Source organism: Coturnix japonica, chromosome 11, assembly GCF_001577835.2.
Source record: "Coturnix japonica isolate 7356 chromosome 11, Coturnix japonica 2.1, whole genome shotgun sequence".
NCBI lineage: Eukaryota > Metazoa > Chordata > Aves > Galliformes > Phasianidae > Coturnix > Coturnix japonica.
The window spans coordinates 13910100-13931613 of NC_029526.1; the positions used below are offsets into that span (position 1 = coordinate 13910100).

Below are 21514 nucleotides of genomic sequence, written 5' to 3' on the forward strand. Positions count from 1 at the left end.
AATGCTGTAACGACCCACTTGTCCTGTGGGAAAATTCTGTATTACTATTGTGATCTGAAGGGCTTCTGGTTCAGGAGAATCTAGCTATTCTGTAGCAAGTTTTTGAAAAAGAAGTCAATATAATCAACATACTGCCTTCATAATGGAGGAAAACATTTTGCCCATTGAGTGGGAAGTGATTGAAATTAATTGCCAGTGTTCTCTTGCAATTTTCTCTTATTTATTTAGATATCTGACAGGAGACCAGCTTCGAAGTGAATCCTCCACAGAAGCTTATATCAGGTGTCTTAGAATGGGATGCAGATGTATTGAGTGTAAGTAATGAGTTTGTGGAGTGGTTTATAATGTGTTCTCCTTATAAGCACTGTTTCCGTTGTTTACTAAAAAAGAAAAAAAGAACTGAAATAAAGAACTAGGTGGAATGTTTTTTGGTTTTAATAAATTTTTTGTTTTAATAAATTGAAGTTAGCCACATGACAAACACCCATTCCCTGAGTCGATTTTGTCATGTCTCACTATTACCCTGTAATAATCTGAAGGACTGGATATACATTATATTCTTTCTACTGTTTGATGTCTTCATTTTTAATCTGCTTGTCTTTCCTAGTGGACTGCTGGGATGGTCCTGATGGAAAGCCCATCATTTACCATGGATGGACACGGACAACAAAGATCAAATTTGATGATGTAGTACAGGCAATCAAAGATCACGCTTTTGTTACATCTGAGTAAGCTTTGATTTATTTTCTTTAACATTGTTTTTGAATGCTTAGATTTTCCTGAACTTATTTCATCTGTGATTTAAAGAAGAGCAATAAGGCAAGAATGAAAGCCTAGTCTTCCTCTTTATTGCCAAATACAAATTCATAGATTCATAATTCATAATTCCTGAACTGGCAATGTGAGTTTAAATCTGGACCTCTGCTCTGCTCTTCTTCTAAACCTTGTGCTAAGATGTCCTTAACAAGAAAATTGTTATCCAGCAATTGGGAATGAGAGAGGGATATCAGTGTTCTGATTTTTCTCTTTATCAACTGGACACTGAGGACAAGGATTATTTTCTTAAACATGGCAGGCGTACTTGCCTTAATGAAAACCATAGTTCAAGTTGGTTTCATTAAACCAATAGTGTGGTGTGATGCTTTCCTACATTTGTTAAGGGATAGGCTTCTCAGGAGGAATGTCAAAGTATTTTCTGAACGTGCAGGGAGAGAATTATAAAAGCCAAAGCTCATCTGGAGATTAAAGCACTGAGAAATGTGAAGGACAAGAAAAACTGCTGCAAGTAGAACTGCAAGAAAAGGAAGATGTAAGAAAACTGAGCCTTCTGTTGTGTTGGACAGGAGACTTACAGAGAAGACTGAAGTATTCTGTCTTCTTTGCCTTGGTTTTCAATATTAGAGTCAGAGCACATGATATCCAAGGGTAGGCTTCCAAAACTGTTTAATTTAGAGAAGAGATTAATGAGAAAGACTGGTTGCTGTCTTCTGACACTTAAGAAATATATGTCCTTGCAGCTATTCAAAACTCGGTTGGACAAAGTTTTGAGCAGCCTGATCTAACTTAGGAATTGGGCCTCCCTAAAGAAGTGGTTTGGAGTAGGTGATTTCCAGACGTCCCTTCTGACCTTATGTGTTATGACTACTCCTTTTATCATCTTGTTTTCTTTAAAGATGTTCTTTATTTGAGAGTTGAGATAGGGTGGTGTTTTCCTTGCCGTATCAGTTGAGGGAAGAGGAATGACTTCATTTGTCTTTTTTCTGCAAAGATACCCAGTCATTCTGTCAATTGAAGAGCACTGTAGTGTGGAACAGCAACGGCACATGGCCAAAGTGTTCAAGGAGGTATTTGGGGATCAGCTTTTAATGAAACCTGTTGAAGCTAGTGCAGATCAGCTACCGTCACCAACTCAACTGAAAGAAAAGATCATCATCAAGGTGAGTTTGTGTTGTGTGCTAGCTGATAAAGTGGGAAGACGAGCTGGGGCCAGAGTACTGCTTTTAAGTTCACAGCTTAACTGTTAGTATACAATTTAGTGAGCCACTTCTGAAAGACTGCAGTGCTTCTCTTGGAAGGCATTCACTGTGAGGATGTCTTACCTGCTAGGCAATACTGATGTTTTACTTGGTAGCCTTGTGCAACAACATGAAGCATATAATTGAAAGAAGTCTTCATGAATTGAAACTGCGATAGAACTTTTTTGAAAGGCAAAATTAGGTGGATAATCTGAAGCTGCTCTTGATCTTTTCAGTAAAAGAAAAGTTGCTTTTTGGCTGTGTTTTTGTTTTCCAGCTCTTGTCACAGTACTACATCACATGCATTGAACTGCAGAACAGAAGAAGCAAGGGTAGATGGATATAAACATAGTTCTTTAAAGTAGGACTGGAAATGATAGCACCCCACTGTGAGGTGCAGAAGAGCAGGAAGTAGAAAACCTAAATTTATGTGTTTAGTTTTCTCTCTTTTTTTTTTTTCTTTCTTTAAACTGTCTTTTATTACCACACAATGCACAGAAGGGGAATTGTGTAGACACGTGAATAAATAACGTGACAGATCTAATTTAAAGGGAATTTCCAACTTTGCATGAGAACATCCATATCATTCTTTCCTCTCTAAAACAGCATGAAAGAATTTTTATAAATGGATCAGCACCTGTCAGTAAGCTAGTTGTGTTATTTGGCCTTTGCCTGGCAAATGCTGTGAGTAAACAGAGTCAATTCCTGCTGCAAGGGCCTGTGGGAGTTTTCAAATAAGCCTGTCAAATTGAAATCTTCCTATAGTAGAGTTTGCAGAATTGAATGTATTTGAGAACTACTCCCTATGAGAGGATTTATCTTGTTATTAACTGCAATTTAAGTATTTGATATTATCTTTAGCGCCTCGAGCCACCGTTTTTCATGAGCCCTTTCAAGGTAGGTGCTGCTGAGCCTTCCCCTTCAGCATAGCTTGCATTGTATTGTTTCAGCGTGTAGTTAAATGAGAGTGTACTGAGAGCACACTGATCACTTATGACTATTTCTAATGTACTTTTAAAGAAAGAGCGTTCTTGCAAGAATGAAATGACAGAAGTTGCAACAAGTAATGTTCTCCAGTGTTTTGTGTTTGTTTGTTTTTATTTTTGCTCTTCTTGCAGTGGCCAGCCTTTTCCCTCTTTTACAGCTTTCTTTCAGAATAGTCCAGCTATTGCAATTTCATCTGTTCAACCTTTTATACAAGGATTTGCTCTGTGGGCTGTATTTGATTGCTTTCTTCTCTTTCCTGTCATGCCCAGTCATAAGCTTTTCATTGCTGCACTGGGATTGTCTAAAGCGTCATGTCATCATTTTTCATTGTAACTGAGGATTTTTTTCTGTGTGTATATAGCAGGAGTTAGATGTGAAATACTTCTCAAGGGTACTGACTTGTGCTTTTCTGTCTGCCAAATTGTGTGCTGCACACCCATGAACTTTAGTAGCTATGAATTGAAAGCTGTCTTCCCCTACCCCCTACAAGGACCGGTGCTGTTCCTGACCTTGCAGTAACTTGCCCTTTTTGTTCATCCATCTCATATCCTTCATACTACTTGAATAGGTTTGGGCTAAATTGCGTAGCACTACTCAGATAACCTCTTTCTGCACTCATGTAGAGTGTGCTCCATAGACTAGGATTTAGGTGGCAAGGAGAAGTGGAACTTATCCCTTTTCCATAAAATATTTCACTTCTGATAATTTTTGTTCTAGGACTGTTCACTTCATTTTAATTTGTTTGTTTGTTTTTTGCTCTGTATTTCCTGATCTATGTAGAATCTGTCTTATCTTGTTCTTATTCCTTGTTATGCAAGTGTCCCCTAAGGAATTGTAAGCTTATCAGACTGTTTCTTCATTGCTTGAATGATACCTGTACTATCTTTTAAGTCCTTGTTTTGAGATTTAAATCTTAAAGATAAATTCCACTTCTGTTACATAAAGCTTTCTGGAACAGCTGCTGTTCTGATAATACTAGAAGAAAGCTGAGCAAAGGAGAGAGATACTTCCAGTAATACTGAGTATACGAGATTGTGTGATTGACTTCACATTAATTCTGTAGGGCTGTATTTATACACTATTTTTTTTTCCTGTTCTTTTTAGCATAAAAAACTGGGGCCGAAGGGAGACATTGATGTTAACCTGGAAGACAAGAAAGAAGAAAAAAAGCAACAAGGAGAACTTTACATGTGGGATGCAATAGAACAGGTACAACTTATATGATGTTTGCTACGGTTTGCAACTATGTTGTGTAATAAGCGTACATGAGTTTTATCAGTATTTGTATTCTGAGTGCATGACATGTGATTGAGGGGAAATTTGTTCAGTGCTGGAAACTGTCACTTAGAGTCTGACTCTTAATTTTATTAATAAGTTTTAATCTCTCTCAACTTTTAGCAATGGACTCGGCACTACTGTGCTATTGCTGATGGAAAGCTTTCATTCAGTGATGTCATAGAACAGAATGCTGATGAAGATTCATCTAAGGTGATGGCTATTCTTTATTAGTTGTCTTCTTTTTAATCTCTCCTTTTGTCATTTACAGATCTGTGTTTTTTATGTTGACATTATTGAAATTAGAGAGAATCTCTATCTGAGAATATGAGTATCTGCAAATAAGTTTTTAAAAAGGATCTTTGCCAAGGTACTCCAGTTATCTCCATATTTAATTTAAAAAGATCTATATATATTTTCCCTTGGCTAATTGACGACATACAAATGCTGAGTACAAAGACAATGAAAAGTGATTTTGATAGTTAAATGGTAATGCTGATGAGTCTGCTGACAGTCAGAGTTCTTATATGCCTTTGGCTAAGTGTTATTAATTAGAAACGGACAATAAAAATTCTTATTTTCTGGTCTAGGAGGTAAAACATACTGAACTGCACTTAAAAGAGAAATGGTTCCATGGGAAAATGAAAGAGGGGAGAACAACTGCTGAGAAGCTGCTCCAAGAATATTGTGCTGAAATGGGTGGCAAGGATGGGACGTTTCTGGTTAGGGAGAGCGAGGCTTTCCCTAATGATTGCACCTTGTCATTCTGGTACGGTAGTTGTCGTAAAAACTTTGTATGAATTTTGTTTATCATATTGCATTGCATAAAAATATGTATCTTGTAAATACGTGTTTGTATCTGAGAGGAAGTAAGAATTAGTAGTTTTTATTTATTAGAATGGTACTGATAGGATTTGAGAGACTATTTTCTGCATTGAACTTCAATGCACGGAATGGCGCCTTATGGCAGAGCAGGCTCTACTTGAAGAGCTGCAGTTATCAAGAGGGGACTTGGCTGGTCTGATATGTTTTTCCTTTTCTCACATTTCTATTCCTCTGTCAGGATGCAGGATTTGTTACTTCTTCTATGAATGGGCCAAAACTTGATCTTTTGGTTTTGAGATAAATTACAAGTTTCCACACTGATCCGCCATTCCAGGCTTATGGCCTTTATTAGCAGAGATTTATCTTTTCAATGAAAGTATCCTCTTGGGGAAAATAATCAATAATTCTCTGTTAGTTATAGCTGGGTGTGGTTTTGGTTGGTTCTTTTTGTCTTTAAGGTGGATTTCTGAGCCATCAGAGTTGTCAGAGTAAATCTTGAGAGTGTTTGCTACATTTTGAACAGCTGTGTACTGACAAATATTATTCTGGGGATTGTGATAACACTTGTCATGATTTTTGTAGCTGTTGCTACTTCGGTTATTTTAAGAGATACTACAGATTTCTTGCCTTTTCACAAGTAGATAACTATTAATGAGTGAGGTTAAGAGTAAAAGCTGTTATAATGCCTTTCTTTTTCTCTTACTCCCCTCTTTGCTTCTTCAGGAGATCAGGTAGAGTCCAGCACTGCCGTATCCGCTCTTCAAGTGATGGGGACACTGTGAAATACTACCTGACAGACAATGTCACTTTTGATAGCATCTATGATCTCATTCAACACTACAAGGAGGTCCACTTGAGATGTGCTGAATTTGAGCTGCGTCTGACTGATGCTGTGCCTAATCCCAGCCCTCATGAAAATAAAGAGTACGTACAACAGAAGGCAAGCAGAAGGGTTGTTATGTTACAGAGTATTTTGCATTTCTTGTATGGTCTTGGATTTTTGCTATGAGGATTCTCCAGATTCAAGAGCATATCTGAGTGTTGTTTGCTCGTGGATGCTAGAGATAAACCTCCTTGAGAGATGGTAAATAAGATCACTGACTTTGTCAGAACCTGTTAAAACAGGGCAGTCTCTGGGAAAGCAGTTTTGGTAACAATAGCTAGAAAAATCAGTGAGAACTGCATTGCTGTGAAGTGTATAATCTCTTCTTTCTCTGGTTAGTGATTTATAGAACTCATGGGGTTGGGTTAGATATTTAGTAGTTGACTGTGATGTAGCAACTGTTCTGTGCCATCTGGAAACTCTTATAATTGTGGCAGTGGGCCCAATAGAGTTGTCTTTCCCTAATCTTCACTTTCAGTTGACCCTTGTCAGAATTGGTTAGGCTGACTTGGCCCCATGCTGATTGGAAGTGGTGTAACTTGATGTTTATTTTTGGCTGGTATTTACCTGACATAGATCACAGGCAGAGCTTACTCTTGTCTGATGGAAGAACACTCTCATCACTGCCCTTTGATCTGTTTCCTGTGCAATCACAAAAAAGAATTCTCCCGTGCTTGAGAAATATTGATCTATGACTTTAAGCTTCTCAATCCCACTGTCCACGTCACCAGACATGATGTTAAGTAACAATACTCCCAGTGCTGACCCCTGAGGGATACCACTTGTCGCTGATCTCCACTTGAACATCAGGCATCTCCTCAAAATGCAATCACTGAGCCAATTCCTTATCTGCTCCATGGTCCATCTGACAAATCCCACGTCTCTCCCTTTTACAGTCAAATACTTAGTAGGCTTAAGGAGAAGCCCAAATATAGATAAAGGAAAATACTACATCAAAACTGTGATTGTAACTACTGAAAACTGAATGGCAGATGAGAAGTAGAATCCACTAACTTTGTTTTGGGAAGAAATGCTGATTTATGTTTTACCATTGCAGGGTGGCAAGATACTCTGCCATCTTCTTGATGGTTTAATCCAAAACAAGCTGTTGTGTTAAAGTATTTTGTAATAAGATGCTGTTGTAGATGGCAAGGTGTGGAAAATAGAGTGAATAATTTTTCTTGTATTGTTGGAGATTCTGTTGTTTGTAACTCTACCTGCTAGTGTTACTGAATTACATTAGACAAGCTTTATAATCCTCTGTCCATTTTGATTTTTGGCTGTTGTAGTTGGTACTATAGCAACTTGAGTCGAGGAGAGGCGGAAGACATGCTGATGAGAATTCCTCGAGATGGAGCCTTCCTAATAAGAAAGAGAGACGAGCCTGATTCATTTGCCATGACATTCAGGTAAGAGAAGACAGATGTGAATACATTATCTAGTAGCCAACAGTGTTCTGGGTGGGGTTTTTTTTTGTTATTCTCTTTTTCTTCTTCCATTTAAAAATGATTGTTTATTTTTTGAGTCATAAAGTCCATGCTGTCAAATTCGGAGTAATTAGTATGGCTGATTTGTATAGCAGACCACGTGTGGTCAAAATTGTGTGAGAAAGTGTACAGCAGTAAACTGTCAATGGAATAAACCTTAACTTTACAAAATTGGGCACCAGTTGTCCCTTTTTTTGCAGTGCAGAGCTGTGTGTGACCCTTCTTTAATTCCTTGACATTCCCTGCATCAGAGCACTGTTTTGACTTTCTTTCTGGTGCTGGTTCAGCAATAATTCTTTATCCTCTGGGAATTCCACCCTGTCGTCTGACTGACTTAAATCCGTTCGGTATCTGTCAAAACAACAGTGTTTTCTATCTATTTGTAGGCTTTTATTGCCAGGGAAAATATTTTTGAAACTCTGGTGCCTATAACAACATTAATAAAATGTATGGAATTATGGTATTCTCCATTGTGCCTTCAAATCAAATTGCGTTTGAGGTGAGTTTGACTTATTGCTTAGGGACAGCGGCAGATCAGCAGCGGTGGATTCCGAAGGGACTCTCAGTCTGATTCTAGACATTTATGTTCGTCTGAAAGTGACAGAATACCCCCGTGTACAGGAACAAAATAGGGAAATTTAATCTAGGCAAAAACATGGATTTTTCCCGAGGCCCTGTATGTTGTAGAAAAGTCAGAATATCTTTTTATGAATTTAATCAGGCGAATGGAATTCTATTTGAATAAAAGATGTTTTGGAAGAGGGAGAAACTATTTCACGTGATTAAGATGCGTAAAACAATTTTAGTCTAGTTTGCAGCACTGATGCTTTCGCTATGCCAAGTACCAATACCTTCAACAGCACTTATACTTGTTTCACAGAGCTGAGGGGAAGGTGAAGCACTTCCGAATTCAGCAAGAAGGTCGCCATTTTGTGCTTGGAACATCAGCCTACTTTGAGAGTTTGGTGGAGCTGGTAACATACTATGAGAAGCACCCTCTGTACAGGAAAATGAAATTGCGTTACCCTGTGACTGAGGAGCTGCTGGAGCGCTACAGCACAGTAAGTGATGTCCTTTGTATGAGTGCCAAGTGCTTTAGCAGATGGAGTCCCAAGTCTGGGTCTGGTGGAGCTGGGTTTGGTTTTGCCTGTGATAGATGTCCTTCAGGGAGGCTTAAGCAGTCTGTGAAATCAAGATAGTTACACTGATTTCTCTAAAAGTTTTTCAGACATGCGAAGGAAAAAGCCTCATCTTCGTTAACAGGGTGGCTTCTGCTTTCCTCATAATTTAATTAGAAAAGCTCTTCCATGAAATGGGAGATACTGCTCTGTTTTTTATAATAGCCTCACCTGCAGTTGGCTCTCTCTTCTGCAGGGAAAAACGAATTTGCCATCTTTCAGGAAATTCAAGTCTGTTTTTTTCTGTCTCTTCTGGACTAAAAGGAGCAGAAAGAATTTTAGACCTTGTGATTATTGTTAATATTGATGCTCAGCTGTGTTCAACTATGGAGATGGAGAGGGAAGCCAGACACCTGTCTTATGATCTTCAGTTTGCATCTCTATTGTCAGAAAGGTATTTTTCTAAGTTTTGATGACTGTAATTTACCTTTTTTTTTCCTTTTTCCCATTTTTAGGAAAAAGATATAAACTCTCTTTATGATGTCAAGATGTACGTGGAACCCAGTGAAATCACCCCTACAGTGGTATGTGTTTGGAGAGATGGCCTTCAGATCTTCTCTTAGACTTCTGAAAACAATGAGTTCTGTTCTGATTCACCCATATTGGGAATTCAGGCACTTCTTGCTATTTAGTCTGTGGAGGTGGCTTGATTTGTACATGTGCTTATTCAGGTGTGCTCCAAAATTTAATACCAAGCAGCACAGCAGACATTTCCTCACCTCTAATTCTTGTTATGGTCTCCTCCTGGATTCCCCTAAACTTCACCTGTTTGGTTAATTCAGTGGCTATAATTTTCTTTTAGTCTTTTTGGCTGATGTATTTAAGTTGCTACTGAAGAACTGGAGTACTAATAAGATAAAGCAATGATTTTTTCTGCTGAAACTAGATGTCTTCCTAAAGGAAATGTGAGCAGCAGGATAGCTGATGTGGTTTGGAAGTGGAAGCTCTCTGACTGTATACTTGCCTATGAGCTCCAGCTGTATATAAATACCTGTAATGGTGTAGAAGATTGACACTTCTTTTTTTCTTTGCGATAGTAATTATGTTGCAGTGCTTTTCAAAAACCAAACAAAACACTTTTTTACCCAAGCTGATACTTGAAAAATAGCAGTTAAGTAGCATTACTTGCTTCCAACAGTGGGTGTCACTATGAAGCTTTAGTACTGTGTTTTCCAGGCGTAACAGCAACAGAAAAGGATTCAATTCCACCCTCTCCTCCTCCTCTTAAAAACAATAAAATTGCATTATTGATCATTTTATGACCTGTCCCCCTGGATGACCTGTTTGCTTTGTTTCTCTTAAAGCCTCAGAGAACAGTGAAAGCCTTGTATGACTACAGAGCCAAACGAAGTGATGAATTGAGCTTTTGTCGAGGAGCTCTCATTCATAATGTCACAAAGGAAACTGGAGGCTGGTAAGGACAAAGATTCCTCGTAGGAGAACTTCTAGTGGCTTACTGGATGGGAGAGGAAGATTAAACTTTGGATAGCGTGTTTTTAAAAGCATGCCTGTTTGATGGCTGCTTATTAAATGAGGCCTTATAAATGTTAATACTGATATACTAAATGAAAGCAAGAAACATCAGATGTAAATCTCCTGTCTTTTACATAGTTTTTGGCCCTACAGAACTAGCCTCAGCTTGCAGAATCTTCATCATACCAGTGTATCCCCTATTTCTCCGTTCCTACTTTAATACTTCCTTAACACTTGTGTTCTGAGAAGTTGTGCATCTATTACCTGTGTCATCATTACTGTGTTTCTTTTGCTCTGTTTAGTACTTCTCAGGAATGAAATCCATTTTATTTAGTTGTCTGTATAGTTTCCTTTCATCAGTGGCTTTGTTTCTTAGCTGCCTTGCAAATTGCTTGGGAATCTAATATTTCCCTGTAGTTTCTGCAGGGCAATCAACCACATAATAGTATTTTTAGTAGTGGAGGGGGAAATGCCTCTTAAGTCATTAATTGCAGTATACAGTAGCTGTAATCCCTCTGAAATGATCTGTTACTGCAGTTAATGATCACTTTGTTAGATCTTGCAACTACTTCATCGCTTATATTCTTGGCGATTGCCAACTGGAGAAGCTATTGTTGGGTATTAATGACCAATTTCTTGAGGATTATTTCATAGAATCATGGTATCATTTTCTCATTAATGGCCTGTTGAAGCACTTAAACTATTATTTTTTTTTTCTCTGTGTATGCTTTTTGTCTTAATTCAGGTGGAAAGGGGATTATGGAGAAAAAGTGCAACACTATTTTCCATCTAATTACGTTGAAGACTTGTCATCTGATAATTCTGCTGAGCTTGAAAGCCAGGTGAGGTTTAAGGTTTGACTTCTGTGTTTACTGAGAACACACTTCCTGCTGTGAATCTGGTTTATGGACTTCAGATGCTTTGTTTAAGGGAATGCAGAATAAAGAAATGAATGCATTCTTCACTGTTCTCTGTGCTGTCAAGCATTTTAGTCAGGATGTCCATCAAGGAAAACTGCTCAAAGAGATAACTGATTTGATTCTGTTTTCTTGTATATTATACCAGTATGGATTTTTATTTCACATGGCTTATCTAATCTATAACTTGCCTGAAACTTAGAATTAGTTTGCCTTTTAAATATTACAGTGGATATGCCTTCAATGAAAGTGTAATTAGATTGAGTGGTGTGTATTTATTATTTGTTAATGTTCTGTGCAGAAGACTGTGTCAGCTGTATCTCATGTTGTTCACAGATTATTGAGGACAATCCTCTAGGCTCTCTGTGTCACGGCATCTTGGTGCTAAATACGTACAATGTTGGTATGTACTTTCTGATTTGTGCGTGTTGACTCCTGAACTTTCTGTGCTGAAGTGGATCCCTTATGTTTAGCATAAAATAACTGGCTTTGAAAGCTATTAGTATTCATGTAGCAAATACTATCAATACTTTAAAAGATTCTGATACTAATTGTTCGGTCCCATAAGAGCACTTATTGCGGCCAGGACTTTAACAGTGCAGTTTAACAGTGACAGCATAGAAGAACTGGATTTTAGTGTAAACTTTTTGCTACTTACCTGACAGTGAAAATGCCACAAGGGAAACACAAAAAGCCTTTTGTCTTCATTTTGGAACCTAAGAATCCAGAAGATCCGTGTGTTGAATTTGCAACTGATAAAGTAGAAGAGCTGTTTGAATGGTACCAAAGCGTCCGTGAAATCACATGGAAAACTGCGGAAGAGGTATTGTTAAAAATATACCCTTTTATTGGTTTTTAATACGTAGTGCTGTAAGTTTACAGTAGGACTTGTTTTATACCGCTAAATCTTGCTAAACTACGTACCTAATCTGTGTACCTGTACTACTACCTCTACTTAAAAACGTTCTTCAGGACTTCCTTTTCCTGCTCTGATGTATTAATTTACTTCCCTGTTGTCTTTTTTGGTATTTAAGAAGTCTTTGACATGGCCAAACTGCCCTTGTGTTGACTACGCTTAAAAACACCGTTTCCTTCTCTGTTTCTACTCTTTATTATTGAGTGGGTGTTATGAATGACAGAAAATATTTTTCAGTATCATGTTGGCTTGTGCTGTTTATCTTTCATCTGCAGTGGCAATATTCTCAGGGTCATCAGAATCCCATTTATAGCAAGCAAGTTGGTGCCTCAAGCAGAGGGGGCAGCAAATGCAGCAAGGGGAGAAACAGCAGGAACTACTGTAGAGGGAGGAGAGATGTGATTCTTCTGCCAGGCTTCTGTTTAGAAATAAAAATGAGAAAAAGAGAAACCTGGTCTAGAAGAAGTGTCTCTAAATGGGTTGTTTTTCATAGCACTTCAGTGGCTCTTCAGGAGCTTGGCAGCTTTCTCTCCCTCTGTATGGTTAGGAAAGTATTAAACAGCCTGCATTCAAAGATGCCTTCAACTCATTTCTGTCAATCAGGAGGCTTTTCTCAGTGTAGCCTCTTCAAATACTTGCAGCATGGTGAGAAGAAAAAGGCAAGGAAAGGCATTCTGTGCCACTATAATTAAATTCTGGGGAAGGAAAAAGTATAATGCTGCACTATGACACAGACATGTTTGTATATAAAAAGGCTTCCCATACCTTGTTCATAACTAGCTCTCCTGGCTAGGTATCTCCAGTGTGTTATGTCTAAAAATGAGCTCAAGGCATCTGGAAGCACTCCACTGCTACATGGAGCACTGCGTACTGTTGAGCTATGTTTGGGAAACCAATAAATCACTAAGTACAACGACACTTGTGTTTACAGGTTTGGGTTTTTTCCCAAGTCTATTTCAGTTCTTAATGCTGTATTTCTCTTTGCGTTTCTTAGACTTCAGTGTATAATCTCTGGTTCAGAGAAACATTCTAGCATCTCATCAGCTTCTCTGATTTTCTTTCCTCTTCAGTTCATCTTGTTGAGACAATTCTTTTGGAAGACTTCCTAATTGCTGCTGCTTCATAACCTCTTGTACCAAAGCTAATAGCTGTTTGATATGGGGCTCTTCTAACATTTTCTGTCCTGTAATTGCTTCTTGTGTCTGAAAAGCCTCCAGCCAAAACATCTCTGCTTAGGGCAAGTCTTGCTGATTTCAATAGCTTCCGGTCTGTGGCTGCAAGGACTTTGGCTCAGCTTCCACGTAGCAGGTGCTTACAAACAGGAAAGTATATTGTGGACTACTTATTGGTGAGGGCCTACGTGATTACATATGATTTTCTATAAATAACATTTTTGGTTTCATGTGCAAATAGAAAATTACAGGAATTATGCACTTGGGGATTGAATTTAGCTGTTGGGGAGTTACTAACAAGACCTACGTCCTGCTTAAGATGGTAAATAGAGAGAAACTTCACTATATTTTGCATTTTTCCTGCACACATTTGCATTTACGTGAGGTGTAGAGTCAGGAATCTAATAAAAATGGAGTAGAACCAAAATGCTATTTTTTTTTTTAATTAAGAAAAATGTTGCCAAGCTTCTGAGTAGGACTGATTAAAGAAACAATCTGAAACACAAGCTTTAAAAAACCAAGCACTTGGTTAATCCATTGTCCAAATTGAAATCATTACATCTGCGCAAGTGTTTTAAGTACCAATTAAGAATATGGGCACAAAGGAACGAGTCAACTTAGTCATTTTGTTAGAGTGGAGTTACTGTACCGTATTGCCTGCTGTGTCCATAATCTAAAACTTCATTGAACTTTACAGGAGAACAGGAGGAAATACTGGGAAAAGAACCAGTTGATTGCTATTGAGTTATCTGATCTGGTAATCTACTGCAAGCCAACAAGCAAAACCAAGGACAATTTAGGTATTTTCTTTAGTATTACACCTGAATTTTAACTTTTCTACTAATCAATGTCAGTTGAAATTCTAGAAATTGAGCTAGAATCTATTCTTTTTCTACTAGAGAATATTGAGCCTCACCTGGAGAATTTCAGTGATGATTTCAGTTGTACAGTAGGGGAGCTTGTGGCTCTTCAGACTGTAAAGTATTGGGTAAAAAATGCTGATTTATCAGAGTTGTTTTAGGCACGTATCTCAGCCTGTTACGATTTAAGTGTGGGACCAAATGTGGAACTAATTAATGGTATGAGATGAAGAAATAAGAGACCATAAATGAGAAGTTGAAAGCTCAAGCAGTTTCTCATTGTTCTCATTTCCCACACCATGTTTTTGTAGTCAATACAATCATAGTAAAGACTTAGAAACTTCTTGAGTTTGGTGAATTTCCTTTAGAATGGAGGCTCTGAAAGAAAAGAGATTCTTGAAACTGTCCCAGATTTCTTACCTAATTGATTAAAGACATCATCTTAATATAACTTAAATAGGGGGTTCACTAGTTGTATGTCAGGTGGGTTTTTTTGAGATTAAACAATCTGTCTGAGCACTTGATGTTTGTTTGTCAGAACTCTCAAAAATGGTTTTATTACACATTTACTGTATATATAAGCTTATAGCATCAATATATAGTTCCCTAATATAAATGAGTACTGGGATCTACGTAAGTATGCAGGTAGAATCTGACACTGAAATATGTACTTAGTATTCCAGAGAAGCCAGCATATGTGCCCTCCTTCCTTAAGTTTCTTTGCAAATGCTTTTAATAAGCTGTCACTGTAGCTAAGACATTATAATTACAGTCATTGTTTGAAGCATTGGGTAACCTTGACTGACCCTTTCTTCTCCCCATTTAAACCTAGGAAATGATGTCTCATTTAAATGTGTCCTGCAGTGGTCAGAAGTGCATTATTAGCAATGATGAGATAAGAGCATGGCTACTGACTATCTGCCCTGTTGCAAAGCATGTGGCAGGCAGGCAATTTTAACTTTCAGACCTGACGTTCAACCAGATTATTGTGTCTGCACTAAAACAGTACCAATTATTTCATTAAAGGACAAAGCGAATCAGAGTAAAACAAAATGTTAGTAGAAATAAAGCATAAATGTCAACTTCTTTCTTCCTGTATAAAAGCTCTATTTTATTTTTTTTTTCTCTCTCTCCCTTGTGTAGAAAATCCTGATTTCAGAGAAATCCGTTCCTTTGTGGAAACCAAGGCAGAAAGTATTGTAAAGCAAAAGCCAGTGGAGTTGCTGAAATACAACTTGAAGGGACTGACACGTGTCTATCCTAAAGGACAGAGGGTTGACTCATCAAACTATGACCCATTTCGCCTCTGGCTTTGTGGCTCTCAAATGGTGGCTCTTAACTTTCAGACTCCAGGTAATACTCCCTTTAAAAAGGATTTTGTCCGCGTTGTGTTTGTGAATGTGCGAATTCTTTTTAGAGCAGGTCCACAAAAATCAGTCTCTCTATCTCTGAGCCCATTTGTAACCTTTGAAAGGTGTGTTCCACTTTGATTTCTTCTTGATAAGCAAGCAGAGATATTTGCAGTAAAGCTCAGTTGGATGAAACAGTTGTTCATCCATAGGGAAAGCTGTACACAACTTCCTGGCAAGGGAAGCTAGCTTATGACCCACTCACAGGAAACTAATTGTGAATGGAGATGGGTTTATTAGGATTAAAACTGCTGAAAAATGGCCTGTCAGGTTCAGTTACTGAAGGGAACTGTGTCTTCCAACTTGCCTTTACAACTCTTTCTGTGGAAATATCAACCAGGAAGAAGTGCTGAGAGGAGCCATTGATTTGGTACTTCCTAATATTCAGATGGGGATCTTTCTGTTATGACTGTTTAACTCTCTCCCTAGATAAATACATGCAATTGAACCATGCCTTGTTTTCACTTAATGGACGCACTGGCTATGTTCTGCAGCCAGAAAGCATGAGAAATGAAGAATATGACCCAATGCCAAATGAATCGAAGAGGAAACTGCAGATGATTATGACAGTGAGGGTAAATCTCTTTTGTAAATTATGTTTGTTACATGTCATAAATATCTATAAAGCTATAAATAAAGTTATTATGTTGCAGAGCAGATTGTCAAAATACTGTTTTTAAGTGTTGGAGTATTTGAGAATAAAACTAGTTTCACTGGTTCCTGTTAGGAAATACATATCTTTATCATGCTAATGAAGCACATCCTATAGAACTAAAAGCACAATCCCGGGATAATTTTATGTTATATTATGATAAAAATTCCAAATGTACTAACTTGCATTCCCAACCTAGTAACTTCTTAGTAGAAATATCCTATTGGAGATTGATTAGCAGCAGACTAACTAGTTCCAAAATTTCCAGTATGGGGATGAAAGATGTTTATAATGAAAGAGAGAAACAGAACAGAAAAAAATAAGCTGATTATTTTTTTCTCCATTCATCATATTATTTGGTATGCTGTGACTTAATCGGAATGTCAGTCTCATTTTCATGGAGAAATGGGATATATCGTTTGAAAATTATACCATGTTGTTTTCTGGTGCCAAATGTGAGATGAGCTTGTTTCTGTTCTCAGTTGTTATTCAGTAAGAGTGATGTCCTCTAAAAATATGCTGTTTGAGAAGGCAGAAACATATTAATTGCTTTTTACTACATTTAGAGGAGTGGTAAACAGGGGTTGTGAAATAAAGCACGAATGTTTTAAGGTAATAAAGACTGAATGAAGATAATGTTACAAGCTTGATTTGGAACTGCATACTGTATGCAGTGGATGTCAGCCATCATATCTTTCAATGAAAATCACTGAGTCACCCAGACAATTTGGAGTGTTATTATTAGTGACATAGTGCACTTAATACATGTAAACAATATTCAAGAGAGGGAGTGAGCATTTCTGCGTGCTCTTTTGGGTATATTTTCTTTAGTGAAATTCTCTTTTAGTTCTGTAGGCCGCCTTTCCATGTGAGGTCTCCTCTGGATGTGGTTATAACTCACAGTTTCTTTTGAAGGTTTTAGGTGCTCGTCATCTCCCTAAGCTCGGTAGAAGCATCGCGTGTCCCTTTGTAGAGGTAGAAATATGTGGGGCTGAGTATGATAACAACAAATTCAAGACAACAGTTGTGAGTGAGTATCTGCTGTTTTCTGTGTAGCGGGGGCATACTTTGAGTGCACTTAAAGTAGGTGGTGATGATGTATTTACAATGTCTATAATTGGTCAGCAACCTATATGGGGAGTAATTTGGTAACCTCCACTCCTGGTTAATTTGCAAAACTTGAATGAATATCTGATTTTTCAGGGAATCAACCTGAACCATTAGCTTACAAGAAATTGCAGCTGTGTTATGTTTTTTGCCTGTGCAACACTTTGGACATTCTGCATGTTTTTCTTTAAATCACTGTCTTGAAAGTGCCTCCTACAGAGTTAGTCAGTTGCTAGAATTCTATCTGAAATGGGGACTTAGTACTGTGAGATCCAGACTGTGTTTAATTCAAGTTGGGTTCTAAGACTGGCTTCCTTTCAGAGACAGCTTGGGTAGATATGGTTGTAAAGCTGTATAACCTGCAATGCAGTAAAATTTTGATCAAAGCTTACTCATGGTCAGTTCTGGGATAAGGAGTGTGTGTGTGTACATGAACTTCATGTAAGCAACTGAAATGGGACAATATCTAAGCAGCAGTCAAACAAAAATTGATTATTGAAATTTTGTGTGCAAGAAGATAAGGCAGAACAATCTTTAATAAACTGACTGGCTGTCTTTTCACAATTTAATATATCTGGATGCAGCAGTGTTCCTGTGGTAGACAAGAGGCTTTGAATCTAATTATCTAAGCCACTGAAACCTACAGCTTAGACAGCAGTGGAAGATAAATACAGAATTAGGAACATAATGTACATTGTGGCTCTTCAGTACTTCAGAGAAGAGGATTATGATTTTAAATTTTTGTCAGGAGTGACCAAGACCTTAGACAGCAGAATTCCTCACTGCATTGCACGTGCCAAGTTACTCAGTGTTCCATAAATGAATTGGGCCATTGTACATTAGCATTGGACATTGTACATGCTTTTCCTGTGATATGGAACATGAGGCTCATGAATATGAGCAATGAATTAGGGTCCACGGAGGTTTTGTATCTATAAAGACAAATAATAGCTTTTCTTCATGGATTTCCATCCCTGCCAAGTTTCCTCCTATCTCCCCTCACAAATAAACAAATACAAACTGTCTGCAGTGAGGTTACAACATGAGACAGATGGTAAATAGGATTTTTGGGCCTTTGTGTGCCCAGAAAAAAAGGCCTGGGATACATACCCATATAGGAATGAAGTGAATTTATTGTTTCACACTGTAAATGCTTCCTTTTCATTACAGATGACAATGGCCTTAATCCAGTTTGGGCACCCTGTCCGGAGCAAGTGAAATTTGAAATTTATGATCCAAATCTAGCATTTCTGCGCTTTGTTGTTTACGAGGAGGATATGTTCAGTGACCCCAATTTCTTGGCCCAAGCCACTTTTCCCATCAAAGGAATCAAATCAGGTAAGAATAGCAGGTGTGATCAGGGGCTAAGTCAGAATGATGTTAAAAATTATTGTGCTGTGATTTTGCTCTCTGCAGTGGCAGCTGTAACACGCCAAATGAGAAGTGTTTTTTTGACCTGAATTCCTTCAATTTGTTGTTCATTATGATGTTAGGTGTGTAGTGTGAAAGTATGTAAAATAATCCTCAACTTGCCTTCTGAATTTATTTATTTGTTCATTTTTAATTCTGTTTAGATAGGATAGAAAAATTTGCAGCAGCAAAAAATCACAACAAAGGCAGTGTTAGAAATGCTACTAAACATGTGCCATGACTCTGTGAAAGCTAAATATAGTTCCTATGTACCAATAGACCCAGAGGTTTCTTTGTTCTAAAAGTAAGAGATTCTATTGAAGTTCTTCCTTCCACTCCTACTTTGAGCTGTTTTTCAGGTGAAAGCAACAAGATCAATGTTTTGATATTATTCCTATCTCCTTACTAATATGATTCCTGTGTCTTTGACTGTCTTTACTATGGACTCCATTTCAGCAACAGAGTTATGTGCTCTGAGTAAAATCTGGGAAGGTTTGTTTTCTGTTTTTGTGTCGGAGTATTTGTTAAATTAAAAGCCTTAGACATGGACATATGCAGTGTAAGTTCTTCTGATTTTTCCCTGCATCTCATTTTCTAAGAGCGTATGAAATCCTTTGTTTCTTAGTTCTAGCATGCTTGCCTTTTGTTTCTCTGTAATTCTCATAGGAAAGCATGCTCTCAGCAGTGAAGCATTTGAGCAGTGAAGGATCTTTTTAGTCCTCAGGCTTGCTTGCACCATTTCTGTGATAGCCTTGACTCTAATACTTGTTTGTATATGATTTGCTTCTGTTTTTCTTTCAGGTTTTAGATCAGTTCCTCTCAAGAATGGTTACAGTGAAGACATAGAGCTAGCCTCACTTCTGATTCACTGTGAAATGCAGCAAGTTCTGGTGAGAACCTTTCACTTGTTTGTGCACTGACAACATGTGTTAGCAGTTCATCATGGAAACCAGGAAACGAGGATTTAGGTTTTCAGTGTCTGATGTGGTATTGTCTGATTTTTCTTCTTTAGGCATCGGGGAAGACCAGTAATGCAAATTGAGCTACTCTCCCACTGAGGAGACAAATTACTCATTTCTTAAAATAAATAATGCACAAAGAAGGACTAATTACCTCCACTGTTTTTTGCTGTACCAGCATGGTTGTTGTATTTCCCATGTTAACTGACTGATGCCATGCAAAACTTGCTAAACTCAGGCTTTCACCTCTGAAATCCAGGCTTTTTACCACTTGAGATACCAGTTAGCATTTGTATGCATTCAAGGAAAAATGATGATGGTGCATCCTTTGCTCATGGAACCACACATTCAGATGCTTGGTGTGTGAAGATCATTTGTTGGTCTTCAGAGGTGCTCCTTTCTAGGTTAATTTAAAGCAGGCTTATTCTTAGACTCTCTTTATATGTCAACAATATTTTATTTTATATATTAATATAACTATATATAACTAAATAATTATAACTATATATGAATCTGTATTTTATTATATCTCATTAAATACAATGGCACAGAGAATAAGTAATGAACTTTTACGGTGCTTCTGGGAAGTGAGGATTTCTGGGTGCTTTCCAGTACCCTTCATATTCAAAGGAGGAAAAAGTGTAATTCATCTGTAGTTGTTCACAACCATTCAGCTAATGCTGTAGTTCACACCGGTATATGTTAGTTTTCATGATTAAAACACTGGGTTCTGCTAACAGTAAGTTATCATGTCTCTGGAGAGATTTGTCCCTGCGGTTATGACGCTGAAATGGAAATCACTGAATTCTCAGTCACATTCTTCATGGAGAAGTGGCAGCCTTTTTCAAACATTCTTGTTAAGATTTTTGCAAAGCCACGTAATAAACACAATAATGTAATATGGCTGTGTGTAATCAGCATTTGGCAGCCGTAGTAGCTGAGAGAAGGAGGCTGGGAGCTGAGACCAAGAGTGTATGTTTAAAGAAAAGAGAAGCATGTCCTTTGAAGATAACATTTGAAGTGTTCGTATTCCATGAACATGAGTCTGATCCAGGAGACCAGATAAACTCATATATTTATATATTTTTTGGCTTGTTGCCTTTGGGAAAACTGGTAACAACTCACTATTACCTAATGTTCAGCATGGGAATGATGCATAGATATATTGCTGATACTTCTTCAGAAATTCAGATCGTTCTTTGCCTGGGGCTGGTGTATATCTTAATGTTGCTCATAGCAGCAGCATGTCTCCCAGTCTGTCAGCACTAAGTACTTTGGTGGTAGCACGTTTCACGCTCTTGAAACACCTGCAGTTTGTTGAGCCAAAGGAAGATGCAGCATAGCTCTTTGTTTTCACAAGATCTGATGTTTCTGGGTGGTAATGCAGTAGCAGGAGAACTTGCAAAAGAATTTCCTTTTGTTTGGCAATCTGCAGCAAATCAAGTTTTGCCATGGTTAATCAGCTTCTGGAAGTTCTGCCAGATCATTCAGAGGAGGCATCAGGAATGATTGGGGCTGTATCCATCTGTTCTTCTGCCCTTTTTTGTTTTTTTCTTTATTTGTGTAATGACCCTTCACAAAATGGTATAATTTAATAACAGGCCTGTTTATATACAGGACTCCATCTGCATTCTTTTGGATATGAAATACACTGTTATAAAGGGGAATCAGAATGACTGTGAAATTTCCGTAGGAACAGAGTAGTGAGAATCTTGCAAATGTAAGCATGCATATATGTGAATTGTTATGTGGGGCCTCATGCAGTTTTTGTTCAAGTTAACCAGTCTTCTTGATACTGTAGAAGTTTGGTTACACTGAGGTTTATACATTTGGAAGCATGTCTTATCTTGAGAACTGATTTGCCTGCATTGGAAAGTGTGTACATCTCTTTAGCTTTTAGTTGCTTCATTCCATGCCAGGGAACTGTAGGAATATCTTTTGGGAGGAAAAAGGTCAGGAAAGGATCTTGTTCCTTTAACTGTGAAACTC

General features: G+C 37.8%; 1 protein-coding gene across 3 annotated transcripts in view; it reads left to right on the forward strand.

Annotated features, from left to right (window-relative positions):
- PLCG2 (phospholipase C gamma 2) overlaps positions 1-21514 on the forward strand; it is a 59133-nt gene that overhangs the window by 33149 nt on the left and 4470 nt on the right. For all 3 annotated transcript variants that reach the window (XM_032447068.1, XM_015874162.2, XM_032447069.1), the window contains 20 exons: positions 229-314; positions 608-728; positions 1769-1937; positions 4107-4211; positions 4401-4490; positions 4868-5046; positions 5826-6026; positions 7275-7394; positions 8353-8533; positions 9106-9174; positions 9955-10064; positions 10869-10965; positions 11377-11443; positions 11706-11863; positions 13826-13928; positions 15132-15341; positions 15827-15972; positions 16965-17079; positions 18327-18494; positions 19368-19456. In XM_032447068.1, coding sequence (XP_032302959.1) covers positions 229-314; positions 608-728; positions 1769-1937; positions 4107-4211; positions 4401-4490; positions 4868-5046; positions 5826-6026; positions 7275-7394; positions 8353-8533; positions 9106-9174; positions 9955-10064; positions 10869-10965; positions 11377-11443; positions 11706-11863; positions 13826-13928; positions 15132-15341; positions 15827-15972; positions 16965-17079; positions 18327-18494; positions 19368-19456 — 2584 coding nt within the window. The remainder of the gene's footprint in view (positions 1-228; positions 315-607; positions 729-1768; positions 1938-4106; positions 4212-4400; positions 4491-4867; positions 5047-5825; positions 6027-7274; positions 7395-8352; positions 8534-9105; positions 9175-9954; positions 10065-10868; positions 10966-11376; positions 11444-11705; positions 11864-13825; positions 13929-15131; positions 15342-15826; positions 15973-16964; positions 17080-18326; positions 18495-19367; positions 19457-21514) is intronic.